This window comes from Capra hircus, chromosome 4 (genome assembly GCF_001704415.2).
Source record: "Capra hircus breed San Clemente chromosome 4, ASM170441v1, whole genome shotgun sequence".
Classification (NCBI taxonomy): domain Eukaryota; kingdom Metazoa; phylum Chordata; class Mammalia; order Artiodactyla; family Bovidae; genus Capra; species Capra hircus.
In genome coordinates, this window is record NC_030811.1 from 8,966,332 (window position 1) to 8,984,258 (window position 17,927).

At 44.9% G+C, this 17,927-nt stretch overlaps 1 protein-coding gene across 1 annotated transcript in view; it reads right to left on the reverse strand.

The window, feature by feature from the left end:
• The window catches only part of CNTNAP2 (contactin associated protein-like 2), a 2,354,843-nt gene that overhangs the window by 23,418 nt on the left and 2,313,498 nt on the right, over positions 1-17,927 (reverse strand). Inside the window, exon 23 of the mRNA XM_018046828.1 lies at positions 13,380-13,619. Coding sequence (XP_017902317.1) covers positions 13,380-13,619 — 240 coding nt within the window. The remainder of the gene's footprint in view (positions 1-13,379; positions 13,620-17,927) is intronic.

The following is a 17,927-nucleotide window of genomic DNA, read 5'->3' on the forward strand; positions in this document are numbered from 1 at the left end:
CTGGGGCTTTGGCTATGCAGGATTATCTATGTTGTAACTGCTATTTCATCTAAACCAAAAATTGCCCCTTTCTAAGCATCTGGTCCTATCACTTCATGGGAAATAGATGGGGGAACAGTGGAAACAGTGTCAGACTTTATTTTTTTGGGCTCCAAAATCACTGCAGATGGTGACTGCAGCCAGGAAATTAAAAGACGCTTACTCCTTGGAAGGAAAGTTATGACCAACCTAGATAGCATATTCAAAAGCAGAGACATTACTTTGCCAACAAAGGTCTGTCTAGCCAAGGCTATGGTTTTTCCAGTGGTCATGTATGGATGTGAGAGTTGGACTGTGAAGAAAGCTGAGCATCGAAGAATTGATGCTTTTGAACTGTGGTGTTGGAGAAGACTCTTGAGAGTCCCTTGCACTGCAAGCAAATCCATTAGATCCATTCTAAAGGAGATCAGTCCTAGATGTTCGTTGGAAGGACTGATGCTAAAGCTGAGACTCCAATACTTTGGCCACCTGATGAGAAAAGCTGACTCACTGGAAAAGACTCTGATGGTGGGAGGGATTGGGGGCAGGAGGAGAAGGGGACGAGAGAGGATGAGATGGCTGGATGGCATCATCGACTCGATGGATGTGAGTCTGAGTGAACTCCGGGAGTTGGTGATGGACAGGGAGGCCTGGTGTGCTGCGATTCATGGGGTTGCAGAGTCCGACATGACTGAGCGACTGAACTGAACTAAACTGAAGTGTTCAGAAACCAGTATAGAGACGAGAGTGGTTTCTGAGAACACAGAGGTGTCTAACCCAGATCACAGCTAGCCGTCAGCACTCTGCCTTCACTGGGGTCTACTAGAGGGGACCCCTAGTAGACCCAAACTAAAGGGCTTTAGACAGTAAGTCTATACAAATTAAAGTCTTTTATCAATGCCCTGGTGGACACTTGCTTTCGAAATACTTTTTCCAGCTGTATTAGCACAAGTCAAAGTTTTAAACTTCAGTCTCAAGATAGTGTCTTTTCTTCTGAGGCTGACCTCAGAAAGCAGGATATATAATAACCCCATGCTTGATATTTTCATTGTGTTTTGAACTATTCTTTCCTTGAATTAACCTCAGATCTCAAAATGCAACTGTCTCTGCTGGGTGGCAGGTGGAACGGTCATCAAAGAGAACCCTGGGAAACAAATGACCTTTGTTCATGAGAGCTTCCCGATGTTCCCCACAAAGAGGCTCCTCCTCGGTGCTGGCTCACATGTTATACAGATAACCTGAGAAACTTCTGCACAAGCCACGTGTACTGTCAGAGCCTTCTTCTCATTCATGGCCACAAAGTATGAAATGAGACTTAACTGGCTCCAGGAGTCTGGGGGGTGATTTGTTGCGTATCACAAATGAGAGAGTGGAAAGGAAAAGGAAGGTGAGTCCGGTTGCAGGGCCTCCACGTACAGGCGGGGCAAGCTGCTGGTTACTGGAGATTTCTGCCTTATACAGAAGGGACGACAGCAGATCGGGCAGCAGTTCAGGGGAAAGAACTGCAATTCTTTTACGGTTAACTCAGGTGTTTCGTTGAGAGAAAGCAAAAGTGAAAAAAGCACTGAATCGAAGGTAAACACGCCTGAATTTCAGATCTGATGATGCTGTTTTTTGTATGAAAGTGAAAGTATTAGTCTCTCAGTCATGTCCAACTCTTTGCGACTCCATGGACTGTAGCCCACGAGGCTCCCCTTTCCATGGAACTCTCCAGGCAAGAATACTGGAGTGGGGTGCCGTTCCCTTCTTCGGGGGATCTTCCTGACCCAGGGATCGAACCTGAGGCTCCCACACTGTGGGCAGATTCTTTACCATCTGAGCCACCAACTTCTCTGTATACTTTTGAGCAAAGTGCTGTAAACACTGGGACCTGGGGTTCATGGTCCTGACAGCATATTCAGACTCTTTGGGGGTGGGAGGCAGGCGTCGGGGGGTCCAAAAAGCTCCCCAGAGGACGCTAACAGGCACCCACTGCTGCAGTCACTCATTAGGTGTTTACCGAGGGATGAACGTACTTTCTGAGTCACACTTTTTTTTAATCTTTAAAATGTGGTCAGTACTGTCCACTCAGACCACACAGATCTAATGTCAGGATGAAACAAAATCATGAACTGAAAGCATTTCAGCCAAGTTATTTACAAACGAATCATTTCTGGCTTTATCCTTTCCTTTTCCCCAAAAGTTAAAATTCTCAACTAAACTTTGGAAAACAACTTTCAGCCATTTCTCACAGGGAAATTTCACAATTAATCTCATTCTCTATGTTTAAAATAATTGAACCCCACGATCATATGAATTTTTATGTACATTTATGTTTTAGCATAGAATTAACCTTTTTTAAAAAAAGCCTTTTGGGACTGTTCCCAGGCAGAAAGAAACTCAACAGCACCGTCAAGTATCTGCCTGGATTTTAGACACTTCTGAATACAGACTTGTGCAGAGCGTGGGGAATCAAATGAAGATCTCCAATGGTGAAACAACTGACATTGGGTCAAAAACCTCATCTGGCACAATGTTTCTGCAACTTCAGAAACCAGAGGCAGGACACAGGCCCTGAACTACCAGCAAAGGTGGAATCAGCACTTCTAATAGGTGGGGCCTGGCAGGGAGTCTCTCGGGGGAGGAGTCACACCCAGGCATCCTGATGGAAGTCTTTCTGGATGACAAGTCAGAAAAGGAAGTGCTACTGGATTAATCTGGAAGACTGAGCTCCCTCGAATGGCCCCAAGGGATATACAAGGATGTTCAGCAATGTGGTGTAGTAGGAAGAGTTCGCACTGGGGCCTTGAGAGAGGCAACGGCAGAAACAGACATCAGGGGATAACCCTGGGCTCAGACAGACTTCCCTTTCACGGGCTTCTCACAACACTGCAGCGGCATAAGAGCAAGACAGAAGCAAACCCTGCGACTTGCTGGAGGGGTTCTGCCATCCACAGAGGAGCTGCTATAGCAACACGCATCACCTGTGACCCCAGCCCTCCCTAGTCCCATGTGACGGAGGTGAAAGCGGAGAGCCCTGGAATGCGCCTCTAAGGACGATGCCAGGTGGGGTGGGGGTGACAGCTTGGACAGAGTACTGGACAGAACCCCAACCTCCTTGGGCTTCAAAATCTATTGTCGGGGAAGACGGGAAAGAGGACAAAACTGGGATTAAAGAGAAGCCCACAGGAAGGAGGAATCAAGGAGCTGGGAAATTGCCCCAGAGGTGGGGGTTGGCGCCCCTCTGGATTTTTCCATGGTGGTGTTGGACAGTCCTAGTTAGAATCGAGGAGAAGCCTCAGTGAAGGCAGCCCCTGACACGGTTGGGCACGAGGGACAGCGAGCAGAGGGTGTTGGGGGCTAAAAGGGGATCAACCCGCCGCCCTTCACTTCGGCCACTCAGGTGACCTTTCCCTACATCAGCTCCTCACCTGCCCCATTGCAATAGGAACACACACCTGCTGACCTGCTCTTGCAGTGATGTCTGAAGGCTTTGCACTTAAGCAGACCTCTAAAGACTGCCCAGGTCCCTTAGATGAGAGTCTAGTCAACAATATTCATGCCGAGACACTGCATCCGGCATGTGCGGTGTGGGAGGCCAGAGTCGTAGAGCTTAGATTTGCTAACTTTGGTTCATGTTCCTCTGAAGGAGGATGTTACACACAAGCCAAAAAGGACAATAAAGAAATATCCAAATGACATCAAGAGCAGCAAATACAAATGTAAAGAAGTCAGGATAAAAGCAAGTGGCAAAAGAAAACAGAAAAATGATAGAACTAATAAATCCAGAGTTGGTCATTTGGGAAAAAAAGAATCTGTCAGATAATCTGAGAAAAAAGGGAAAAATCTGAACTTACAATATAAAAATACACGTATAGAAATTTTCTAAGGAGAGAATGGAAATTACTATGAAAATGTATTCTGTTCAACTCTGAGGAAGTGAATTGGAAAACTTGGATTATGTGCATGAATTTCTAGAAAAATGTAAAGAACAGAAATTATAGTAGATGAGAAAGAGGCTCTAATTAGACCAATGATCATAAAAGAAGTTGAGAGAGTTGCTAAGGAGCTCCGCTCACACACACATACGAGAAAACAGTCAGCTCCAGTGGTTTTACAGCTGAAGCTCACTCAACTTACAAAGTACAGGTGGGAAGGGCTCCAGGGCTATTTCTATCTTTGCAATACACAGAGTGTGGTCCAAGAACCAGCAGCATCAGCATCACCTGGGAGGTTGTGAGAGCGGCAGCATCTCAGGTCCCGCCTCTGACCTGCTGAATCTGCATTCGTTCATCTCCGCAGGTAATGTAAGCACGTTCAAGTTTGGAGGGGGGCTTCTTGGAGTTACTCCACTGGTTTGAGAGTGATGGAGAAAGTCCCTCCATGGCCAGGACTGAGTATCCCAGAGTCTGAAGTCAAGGTGTGGGCAGGCCTGAATTCCTGCCTGGAAGCCCTGGGGGAAAATGTGCTTCCAAGCTCACTCTTGATGTTGCTAGAATGTGACCTTTGAGGTTGGGGGACTGAGTTCCCAGGCTCCTTCCTGGTCTGACTGGGATTGCTCTCCTGGGGCCCTCCCATATTCCTTGCTGGGTGGCCCCTTCGACTTGCTTTTTATGAAGTTGGCCTAAGTATAAAAACCCAATTTGCACTCCTCCAAAGTAAAAGGATGCTACAATCCCATCTTATCCAAGAATTACTTTTGTGAAAAAACAAAGCTAGACTTCCTTGGTGGTCCAGTGGCTAAGACTCCCTGTTCCCAATGCAGGGGACATGGGTTCTATCCCCGGTCTGGGAAGATCACACATGCTGCAGAGCAACTGAGCCTCTGAGCCACAGCTGCTGCAGCCCTTGTGCTCTAGGGGCCATGAGCCACAACTACTGCAGCCTGGACGCCCTAGAGCCTGTGCTCCATAACTGCATGAGAAGCCACTGTAATGAGAAGCCTGTGCACCGCAATGAAAAGTGGCCCTTGTTTGCTGCAACTAGAGAAAACCTGTGCAAAGCAACAAAGACCCAGAGTATCCAAAAATAATAGCTTAAAAAAAAAAAGAAAAAAAATGTTTTAGTAAAATGACTTTAGTTATACCTTGAGAGAACGCTTTACCATGACTAAAGGTGGTTAATGCTAGGAATAAAAGCATGGCTCACTGTTTTGAAATCTATCAACAGAAGAAAAAGAGCATGGTTATTCCTAAAAGACACTAACGTGGCATTAGATACTATTTAACACCTAGCCCCAGTGAGACACTTATCAAAACAGGAATCCTCAAGGTATCATCTACATATAAAAATCCTAAAGGTATGTGCATATAAGATGTGTCTGTACTTGGGCAGAAAACTAAGACAGCCCACTCAGGTTCTTGGTCCTACTGGGCACATACCTTTTCCCAATTGTATTCAATTAAACACTCGTTAGGTTTGCAGTGAAAAGAGTTTGATGATATAACCAGGTGCTAAATTAGCTGTCTTTTTTTCAAATAACTTTTGGATTTTGCACTTTGCCAAAACAGAGGAACTAGTTAGAAATTAACTTATCAGGAAGTATTTTAAGGCTGTCTTCATACGAATTTTATATAATGTAAGAGGAAGACACATGTTAAGTGGAAAGACATTCTGTTGCTGAACAGGAAAACGTTATTTGTGTAGGTGTCAATTACTCTGCAATTAACTTATACACAAAATTCAACCCCCATAAAATCTCTAGGTAATGCCAATAAAATGATTGGAACACTAAAATTACTTGGGAAAAGCAATGTTCAAGGACAGGAACATTCTGAAAAAAAGAGAGTAAAAGGGAAATTAGCTCTATGAGAAATTAAATGCTATTATAAAAGCTCAATCATGACTACAGCTTGCTACTATCTTAGGAAGAGTCAGATTAGTGCAACAAATCAGAGAGGCCAGAAGCAGACTTAAATATAAAGGGCAATTTTGAATATGATAAAGATCAGGGAAAATTGGTTGATGACGCTCCAACCAATAGTGCTGGAACTACTGACTGGCCAGAGGATGAGCAGAGAAAAATAAGGCTGGGTTCCTATCTTATTCTTACCACCCAAATAAATTTCAAATGCAGTAAGTATGTATAGTTTATGGATGAAATATAGAATTATTAGAAAAAAGGAATAATTTAAAAAACATTTCTAAATGGAGAAGGCATTATATAAAACCCAGGAAACACTTCATTTTTCATCAGATAAAATTTCGAGGTTTTTTTTTTTTTTTTACATGGAGGGAAAAACTCATAAATTAAAAAAGTAGATACCAAACTGGGAAATCATTGAAACACGTAGTAAAATGTCAATTTACCTAATACATAAAAATTCTTATGAGTCAATAAATGACCAACAGACCAAAGGGAAACAATATGAATATACAAATAATTCTTTGGTCAAGGAATATCAACAGGCAGTTCAGGGAAAAATACATAGAAATGACTTATGAACAAAGATACTTAATCTCACTCATGATTAATGAAACCCAAATTAAGACAACAAAACCACTTTTCGAACACAGTATAGCAAGATTTAGAAGATTACAATGTACTGTGTTGATGAGGGTGTAGGGAAAAAGACACTCATATCTTCTCGAATTGGAGGTATTATGTCACTGGAGGGTGATTCGTAATACAATCAAAAGTACATCCCTTGACTCAACAAAATAATATGTATAAAGCTATTCATATGGAAATAAAAGATGGGAACTTAAATAACCATTAGATCAAAAAAATCCGTTAACTAATATTTTATTTGACAAGCTATATAAATGTGCTTGGCGCTTTACAGAAAAGCAGAATTTGGATCATTTGCAGGAAACGCACACATCAGAAGAGATGATAATTGTTTTCTGGACCTGAATAAATGTCTGTGTCAGTCACTGAAGAGAACAAAAGACACAAACGATAATAAGCAATTAGGTATCAGAGATTAAACAAATTAATCATGCAATCTTAGCATCAGGAGGAAAAAAGGGATCTGCTTAGAAATAATTAAGATATAAACATAAGAGCTGGAAAGATTATTTTAAGTGCTTGCAGGTGGTAAAGAAAACCACTACCAGCTTGTAATTATGATGGAAAATGAAATAGATACATGCCGTTTTTAAATGTTCATAATTCTTTCACATGGGAATACATAAAAATATTTTATCTTCAGATGGAAAAAAATAATTTGGAACATAGGTAAGAAACCACGTCACTAAAAACCAAAGCAAGAGAGAAAGGGGTGTCTTTAGAAATCAAACGCTCTATTTTCAGTGGTAGAGTGTCTGATGTGGCAAGTGGACACCTGATAGTTCTCAGAGGACTATTTTCTACTCAGTGCTTCTGCCCACTTCCATCTCAGAGGGGCTGTGAGAATTCCTGGTCCACAGCAGGAATCAGCATCAGACGCAGGTTAGCTTTAGGCGGGGAGCCAGAAACTCAAGGTCCCAGTAACTCTTTATAATAATCTTTATACTAGACACTTTATGCTGAATGAAGCTCCAATACTTTGGCCACCTGATGTGAACAACTGACTCACTGGAAGACCCTGATGCGGGGGAAAGACTGAGGGCAGGAGAAGCGGGCGGCAGAGGATGAAATGGTTGGAAGGCATCACCGACACAATGGACATGAATTTGAGCAAACTCCAGGAGACAGTGGAGGACAGAGGAGCCTGGCACGCTGCAGCCCATGGGGTCACAGAGTTGGACACGACTTAGCGACTGAACGACAGCCACGTATGGGAAGATTCCTGGGGAAATGAAATGACATCTTAAAGGGCCTTGCCAGGCTTAATATTATTTAAATAAAATCCTATGATGTGGCCTTTGGTCTATGTATTCTGTATTCAATATCATGAATGTGATTAAAAAAAAAACAACCCTAAGAGTTAATATCAATGCCTCATAAAACAGCTGGTATACAGTTTGGAGCTGTTCCTTAGTGCAGAAATTTGTGGCATCAGATTATTTTTTCTGTTTGTTTTGTTTTTATATTTTACAGACGTGCATTGCCATCTGTAGTCACCTTACTGCTGGTAACTTCTTGCCATTCCAAGGAAATAAGCTTTCCTGAATCTGTTGCTGCTGCTGCTAAGTCATTTCAGTAGTGCCCGACTCTGTGTGACCCCATAGATGGGAGCCCACCAGGCTCCTCTGTCCCTGGGATTCTCCAGGCAAGAATCTGACAGAAAAAACAGAGCCCACGGTTCTGAGAGCTGAATCACAGCTACTGTCTGGGGTTCTGCAACCTGTAAGTGAACCAGAACTCAGGGTCAGGGGTTGCGTTTTCTGCCTTGTAACTGAAAGGACCAGAATGCTGTGGTTTAGAAACAGGCCGTACCTATTATCCAAAGGCGGAAAAAATTAGGCAGAAAAAGAACTGACTGGTCGTTTCTAATAGAATGGAATTGGTTTAAGAAATCAACATAATTTTACCATTTCCCCCTATAAAAAAATGCACTCTCACAGCTCCAGATCTTGTGTTTACGATCACCCTGACATTCCACCCAGCGCTTGCCAAACTCCATGCACATGGGAATCATGTTTTTTGTCATATACATGTAAAACCTAATTATTATTTACTTATTCTCATTAAATTGACCTGATTTCTTATTTAAACAAATGCAATGATAAAACTTTATAACCCTACTGAGTACTTATGAAGCCAGTCAAGGCTCTAAACAGAAGCCTGCTCTTTATTAAAGGGCGAATAGCATGGGTGAGAGATCTGTTAAAGGCATGCCAGAACCAAATAGAGACTCTCTTTAACAAAATTAGAAGGACTGAAAACGAGATGAAAAGGAAATAACTTTATATTATGCCACGTGATGATATACCCACTTTCTTCCCATAATGGTCTGGTGAGCGCCTATGAAGGCCAACATGTAGCACTGCTCCAGGAGCCACAGGCTACAATACAAACGGCATCCTTTGTAGTTGTGCAGTGCACAGCCTGACCAACCGTGCATATTCCTCACTTTAAAAATCAGTGACAGAGCCTACCAGGCATTAGAGAGGCAATGAGTAGCTCAGTCAGTAGTGTTCCAGAGAGAACAAGAATCTTATTACGTGAAGCCAGCATACCTTGGAATCCATTCTTTGCCTTTATCATTTCATATCATCTAAGATATAAGAAAGAAATACAAGGGAGCAGAAAGAACCTAAGACCAAAGGATGGATGTCTGGAATTCTAGTTTCCAGGTCTCTGCAAAGCAAATACTCCTGTGTGACATGAAGTGAAGAGCCCTTAGTTGTTCACTGGGTTGTGTTAGTTGCTCAGTCTGTCCAGAAATTTGGGGCCTCATGGACTGTCGCCCACCAGGCTTTGTCCATGGAATTCTCCAGGCAAGAATACTGGAGTGGGTTGCCATTCCTTTTTTCCAGGGGATCTTCCTGACCCAGGGATCAAACCTGGGTCTCCTGCATTGCAGGCAGATTCTTTGCCATCTGAGCCACCAGGGAAGCCCCAGTTGGTCATGAAGTTCCCTTTAATACTAAAGACACAGACACCCTATCTTCACAGCAAGGGGCATGCTTTATTTTAAAATAAATGCTCATACTTCATTTTAAAGCAGCATTTCTCTCCCTGATATCCTTCCAAATTAAGCTTGCAACTGATTTAAAAAAACTGAATAATAATTTGGCATCTTCCTCCAATTGAAGCTCCTTCTATAAAGATGCATTTCATGGGAGGCCTTGAGTCTGACCCCACACTATGGATTTCTTGTTTGTTTGTTCCAAGTTCGTTTTTCCAGTTGCCAGTAAGCAGACTAGTTTTCCTCAAGTATCGGGTAAAAACTCAGTCCCCATGAGCTTTCTTGTGCAATGGTCAGAGGAGCCCAATCTTTGGCAAGCTCACTGCCATAGCCTTTCAGTTTGGGATTTCACCACTGAAGGCTTCATTGTTTTTCATAAACTTGTTTCTGGGTATTCACTGTTCTTTTCTTTTGGTAACCTCACTTTGAAAGGTTTGTCAAGGAGGCCATTACTGAGCCCTCTTATTTAGTGATTGAGTGATTCTCCATCTTGCTACACATTAGAAGCACCTGGGGGAGGTTTTACATCTCTGGCCATCTGTATCTTACCCCTAAAGTATCTGATTTAATTGGTCAGGGGTGCAGCCTGGAAATCGGGAGTTTTAAAAGCTCCCCAGGTGATGTGAAAATGCATTTGAGATAGAGGTGAGTGCTTTCGACTTTGTTGTGCACATGAGTCACTGGGAATCCAGCTAAAACGTAGGCGCCGGTTCAGTGGGTCTGGGGAAGGGCCTGGCTCTGCATTTCTAACAGGCTTCCAGGTGACACTCACACCACTGGTGAGGACCACACTTTTCAAGGCACCAGATCACACAGATCTCCTTCCAAATGTCCTCTAGGCAAACCAGGACTAAGGAGCTCGTTCTGTCCGGTACCTGCACAGCCACAAGTAACACATGATTTACAGCGAGAAATGGCATCTTTGTGTTCGCACTGTTGTTTGTTTCTGAATGTCTGATAGCGAGTCTCCTGAGTCATACAAGAAAGATTATCCAGAAAAGCAAAACCCCGGAATCAGAATTCAGAGTGATGAACTTAGGCTCACAAGAACTAGGCTGCAATTGCTGATGTGGGGACCTACTAAGAACCCCAGAGTTGGTATGAAGATTATTTTAAGCCAAGGATATTTGGGATTGGACAGATGCAGAAAGAAATCTTTTGGGAACTTCCCATATCCGACTACAAATAGAATGAGACCATAAATCTCCTTTTCTGGGAGCTTTAAGTCCCAGGAAGGAGGCCAAGAGCAAAGCCACCCGAAACCACCCTTTCCAGGGGGCGTTTGATGGCCTTGAAAAGGACAAAGACCATTCACGCCGGCATGAACAAACATTATCACAAACTTTTATCTCCTGTTTTTCCTTTAGAAGCCCATTTGCTCTTTCTAGAGGTCTCCCCCACCTCTGTTTCTCTACGAAGACATGTGTAGAGGAAAAGTTTGTCTTCCTAGACACTAAGCCTCTGGAGTCTGATATTAAATAATCTTCCCTTCTATCTATTTCTTTCTCTGCCCCCCGTCCAGCCCCCAACCCCCATTCTCTCTTTTTCCCACTCACCTAAAAGAAAAAAAAAGTCATCTAAACAAGCCTTCTGTCATATCTCATAAGTGGTTTTCTGTTCTCTTAGTAAAGTTTGTGAGACGGAGACACACATTTCTTTATAAGCATTTACCCATTATGGAAATTAACCTGGAATTCCAATTATGGAATAAACTATGATGATGAGACTGATATAGCAAATGGTAAACACCAGGTAAGAACTTTCTACCCAAGCACAAACAGAAAATTTTTGCAAATGGACCTTATGTTATATAGGTCAGGCCACCATAATACCTGGGTTATAGGCTTCCAATTTGAACACTGAAATGATCCCTATACACATTACTACATCAATCAGAAGAAGGAAAGTGTCATGTATAAAGCATGATTTTTTAAATAAATGAACTTGGGACTTCCCTGGTGGCCCAGTGGCTAAGACTGCATTCCCAATGCAGGGGGCCCAGGTTCGATCCCTGGTCAGGGAACTAGTTCCCACATGCCACAGCTAAAGATCCTGTGTGCCGCCAAATAAATAAACATGAAAAACAAACAGCTCAAACTTTGGCTTTTACGACTGGATCTCACAGACCATCCAGCAAATAGTTTGCTAATTAAGGCAAGAATGAATACGAACTCCCATTGGACCAAAGGAGCGTCTAGAGGCTCACTGAAACTGATTTCTTGGCAGCCGACCGAGACCACACACACGCGCTGATGGTCTCAAGTAGTGAGAAGCTGTAACAGCAATAGGAACCTGCCTATTTCACAGTGTAGGCCTTGTCTCCACCCACCCGGGCGTTTGGAAGAATCTGAGAAGTCTGTCCCCGCAGCCCTGAGAAGGCCCTGTCCCACCTCACATCTTCACTGCTTTCCTTCTTTCAGTACCAAGAGTGCTTTCCTTTGTTCAAGCCAGCCCATGAGGAAAAGCCAGCTGCCGTGTCATCCTAGCAATACTTGTAGAAGGGAATTCTTTTTAAGTACTCCTGGCACACAGCACCCTCTCCATGGTATTGGAACCCATGTGTGAGAAACAAAGAGGACTGTTTAGTCTGTCTATTTTGACAACGGGGCAATTCTGGCTTCTTTTCAAAGCTTCATAGCGCGTAGCAGGCAAATCCTGGCAAGAATTCATGATGACAAGAGGTTCCTGGGAGCTGGTAAATAACTGTGTTTGGGGTTGGAATACGTATAAGCAATCAAACACACGATGTTTCCATGATGCACTGTGGCAAATCAGAAGTTAGGGTTGGGGAGGACTAGAGAGCCTTGACTGGACGTTCACACATCATAGCAAGTTGTGTCTAATACAATAATAGCAACCACTCTATTACTGTTATTGCAGCTAAACTTCTGTCTGGTTTGCTCCATGCCCATGGCTCGCTCTGCCAAGTGTTTTAAATCCATCATCTTGCAAGGAATTCTCTAAGTTAGGTCTTCATTTCAGATGTGGGGAAACTGAGGAACGAGGTTTAGACACCCGCTGGGCAGAGGCAGTGACGGTATCAGACCCCAGGCCTCCCGCCCCTGCCTCACCCCTTTCTGTCTTGGGCATCAGCAAAGTCAGTCAAAGTGAGTCACTTTGGAGACTCATCAGTAGGTCTGGAGGTGTCTCAGAGATCTTGTCCACCTCATACCTTAGGGCAGAGACTTGGAGCGCTTACTCAAGCAGCCCGACCATCTGGGTAGGGCAAGCAGGGGGACCCATGGGCTCCCCATCACTCAGGGTCATGTGGTCACTGAATTCGCATCCAATTAATTTTGCAGCCGACTGCTGCATCCCTTCATTTTACAGCTATACTTTAAAATGACCAGTATTATTACCTGCAGAAGTGGTAAAAATCCACTGAGCTTTCTCAGCCTACATACACCTCTAAAGCCTGGAAGGCTCCAGGGTTGTGTGTATAAATACACTGTTGGGAGAGGAACCTGACAGTTTCAGGTAATCTTTTAATATTTGAATGTGGATGGCGGGGCTGCAAGGCAGCTGAATCACAAAGGCAGAAGCAAGGAAGTGATTCGATCAGATCATCAGACAGTCACGTTGAAGACATCCATTTAGGCATCTCATTATTTCACTTAAATGCAGAAGAATCAATAATACAATATTCCTTCCCTTCAATTTATTTACTTCTGGCCCGGAGCAAGAATACAGTGGTATGTTTTGAGCCCTGGAAGTGCTAAGCACTATGTTCACATGTTCCTTCACGTCCTTAATCCCCCAACTATGTCACCAGCAATGTTCTGTTATTAATCCCCATTTTACAGATGAGAAAACTGAGGCTTAAGAAATAAAGCATTCTACCCAAGACAGGGCTTTGGACTTTACCTGAATCCAGGTGGTCCAAGTGCCAGGGGTCGGTGGCAGACGACATGGGTGACAGAGTGAGCGGGGAGGCCCCGCAGTTGGATTCCACCAGCTCGCCCTGGACGTGCACGTGAGCTGAGGCGTTGGTCTGCCTCAGGGCAGCCTTGAGAGGGGCGATTTGGTTGAACTGGACTCTGGAGAGGCAGCCAGTGAATCCCGGGGTGTTGTACTTGTGGATCTCTTGGTCGATATTCCCTGTTTCTAAAAGAGAAAGAAAGAGAAAGTAAAGATTGTGTACACTCACTAGATCAGAGTTGTAGTATACCCTCGTCTTTGAACATTTGTGTCCAAATCTTACTCTTGGCTTTCAGTTTAAGATACTATGTTCTTTCAGATGAAACATTAATGACTTGATAAGGCTTTAGCGCTGGAGACTTCATGTTAAAAGGACCTTCTCTGTCACTGGAGAACGTGGTAAGAAGGCTAAGACTATACTTGCTAAAATAAAATACATTCCTAATTACCTTGGAAGTAGCTGGAGCTACTTGAGATGTTGCTGAAACTAACAACACTCACTTGGCTCTGACTGACTTTTCACCTCTTTTCTGATGCTTCAGTGACTCTCATATATCCTTCCCAGACCTCCTGGTAGATTCAGGTTTCCTTTTGTGCCTCTTATTTTCTTCTTTAGAATTCTTTTTTTAAAAAAAAAGAAAGAAAGAAAAAATGATTCCTACAGGCTATAATCCCGGAGAAGGGAATAGTAACCCACTCTAGTGTTCCTGCCTGGAGAATCATGGACAGAGCTTGGCGAGCTACAGTCCCTGGGGTTGCAAAGAGTCGGTCGGACACGGAGCCTATAATCAGGATTTCCTCTCTTTAGAATCCAGTCCTCTGGGAATTCTGAGGCTTCCAGAATCCCAGCTAGTGTGGGAAGGGCATTTTGGGAGTCAGGGAAGTTTCCTAATTCAATCACAAACATACAAACGCATTTAAGAATCATCACCTCCCCTAAACCTGTAAGTTTAGCCTTTTCTCCTACACTAACATTCAAACCAGGGGTGAGTCTGGGTGGGGGCATTTCCAAAGTACTGTTTGAATTAATATAAACACACACTGGGACTTCCCTGGTGGGCCAGTCACTAAGACTCTGACTCCCAATGCAGGGGGCTTCGGTTCAACCCCTGGTCAGGGAACTAGATCCCACATGCCACAACTAAAACCTGGTGTAGCCAAAGAAAGAAAGAAAGAAAAATAAGTCACACGGGCTTCCCTGGTGGCTCAGACGGTAAAGAATCTGCCTGCAATGCAGGAGACGCAGGTTTGATACCTGGGTCAGAGAGATCCCCTGGAGATGGGAATAGCAACCCATTCCAGTATTCTTGCCTGGGGAATTCCACGGACAGAGGAGCCTGGCCGGCTACAGTCCATGGGGGCGCAAAGAGTCGGATACAACTGAGCGACTAAGCACTCACACACACACGCATCACACCAGTTAAGCAAAAGCAAGTGTCTTCTTGATCGTGGCCCTGGATTCTAGAACCTACCAAGCAGAAGGAGGGTTGAAGGAGTCGTAGACCCTCCTACCCCATGGTTCTTATCAGTGTGGTTCCTGGACCAGCACCATTAGCATCACCTTGGAAGGTATTAGAGCTGCAGGTCAGCATGCCCTCCAGGTGATCCTGATATCACTAAGGTCTGAGAACCACAGCTAAACTATGGGCAATCATGATAAGTCAAAGTGAAGCCACTCAGTCGTGTCCGACTCTTTACGACCCGTGGACTCTAGCCCACCAAGCTCCTCCGTCCATGGGATTCTCCAGTCAAGAATGCTGGAGTGGGTTGCCATTTCATTCTCCAGGGGATCTTCCCGACCCAGGGATCGAAACCAGGTCTCCCACATTGCAGGCAGACGCTTTAACCTCTGCACCACAAGGGAAGCCCTTAAATACAAGAATCCAAGTACTAACATCAAAGATTTCAAGGGAGGAAAGGAAGCCAGGTTGAAAGAAGAAGGGGGAGGAGGTAGGAGACGGTGGGTGAAAGGGGTGGCCTTACAGACGTCTCCTGCTGCCTACAGATACCCAGGCGTTATGGGACTTTTCCTTGGGCCTCCAGAGAAGGGAGGACTGGAACTCAGCCCTACCAGAAATCAGACCAGACCAGAACCAGAATTCGAGTTCTCTGCCAAGAGGAGGTGATCAGTCTCCAGTCCTCAGCTCAGGCTGAGGGCCGTTTGACCAGACTCCTGCATCCAGGACTGGGGGACTAGAAAAACAGGGAAGGATAGGATGGGTTAAGGAGAGGAAAGGGGAGAGAGGTCAGTAAAGTCTCTTGTTCCTTACTGGTCGGGGCACTCTGGCCAGTTGTCCGTGTCAGGAGGAGACCAGGGACAAAAGGGTCCCAGTTGCGGCTGCTGGGTCTGGTCCATTGGCAGGCAAGCTGGCCCCTGAGTACCCCGAGTGGTCAGGATGTCAGTCTCAGCAAAGAAGAGTCCCCGCCAGAGTCGCCATTTGTTGCAGGAAGGCGGACCCCTTCCAGGGCCCGAAACCGGGCTCTTGTCTAACACTCGGAAATGAATTGTCTGAGGAGACACATGTGCTGACAAAGCAAGAGATTTTATTGGGAAAGGGCACCCGGGTGGAAAGCAGGAGGGGAAGGGAACCCAGGAGAACTGCTCTGGGGCAATGATGATGCAGGGCTACAATTCCAGGGGGTGGGCAACCAGCTCTCCAGAGAAAAGCACAGAGCTTGTATCCGGGTGGGAGACTATGCTAACATGATGCCGACCTTTTAAACACAAGGACAAGGATGTGAGCTATTCACCCTTGCACTTGAACTGTGGAAAATAAAGACTTTGGAAATCAGGAGCTAGACACTTCTTTAAAAAGCTGGGTTCAGAGCAGGTGATGTTTCTAATGGGGGAATGCATACAGGTGAAATGGTCTTGTAAAAAAATTTACTTCTCCATTAATTAAAGAATAAATCAGTGGTGAAGGGAGCTTTAAGACCTTGAGGGCACAAGAAATGAATGTATTGATTATTCATCACATTAAAAAATCAGTGTATTGACTGACCTGCACTAGTCCCATGTAAATTTCGATTAGTAGAAAAAATGACAAGGGCGACAATGATGAAGACAGTAATTCTGGGGATGCTAATAGGGTCTCACTTAGACAAGTACATAAAGAAATTTTAATTAATGATTCTCCATATTTTCCTCCTGCTGCAAATTTCAGTCTGTGACTCTGAGCTAAAGCACATTCCATTTAAGACGGAGAAGCAGGGTGCAGCCACCACTGTGTACAAAGATCCTGCCATCAGGATGTCCTGAGGGTTCCTCTGATGACCAGGAAGAGGCTCTGGTCCCACTGACACCTGTGCTGGCTTGTTCCCCTTTTCCTGCCCTGCCTTTTCCTCAAGGCTTGCTTGCAGGCTACACAGCGATCCATTCTTCATCTCCTATCTTCTATTGTCAGAATTCCTTGCTCTAGGTTCACCGACTTGCCTTCCAGGCAGACATTTCCGGTATTTGGTTTCCCCCCCCTCCCTCCACATTGGCTCAGATGGTAAAGAATCTGCTTGCGATGCATGGGACCTGGGTTTGACTCCTGGGTTGGGAAGATCCCCTGGAGAAGGGAATGGCAACCCACTCCAGTATTTTTGCCTGGAGAATCCCATGGACAGAGGAGCCTGGCGGGCTGCAGTCCATGGGGTCGCAAAGAGATGGACACGACGGAGTGATGAACCCTCACCTCCTCCCTTCAGCGATCTGCCTTCCCCTGGAGCATCCCCACATCAAGGAGCCCTGCGAGGACTGTGATCCCAGGGTAGGGAGGAGGAGCTCAGCTCCCTGCTATTTCTCTGGCTTCATCCGTGGTGGTGGCACCAGAATAAATAGCCAATGGTGGCAGGAAGCTGGGAACGACCTCAGCTCCATCAGCTGCTTCCTGCCAATTAAAGGAGGGTCACTTTCGCCTGTCCAGCTTTGGAGTAGCGCTCCATAAGGAAGATTCTGGGACTGGTGGCTACTGCCATCTTGTGGGACTTCAGGTCAGTTTCATTCAACTCACTTCATCACAGGTATTGGCCGTGGAGCAGAAGCAGGAAGGTGACAAATACAAGGATTCACCCTAAGCAGCCCTCCTCCAGGGGATATTCCCCACCCAGGGATCAAACCCATGTCTCTTACATATCTTGTATTGGCAGGTGGGTTCTTTACCACTAGCGCCACCTGGGAAGTGGAGGAGGGTATGGCAACCCACTCCAGGATTCCTGTCTGGAGAATCCCGTGGACAGAGGAGCCTGGTGGGCTACAGTCCATGGGGTCTCAGAGAGTTGGACACAGGGGAGCAACTTAGCATGCACGCACGCACCCTAGGTAGCCCACAGCCTTGCTGGGGAAGAAGCATACAACCCGCTAACTCGACTTGTGAACACAAGCTGTCCAGTAACAAGAGTCAGTATTTGTTGAACCCTTAAAATGTGCTCAATGTCCCATGCAAATTGGACATTTAATTCCTAGAAATACCCTTGGAGGAGGGAGCATTGCTGTCCCTGTTTGACGTG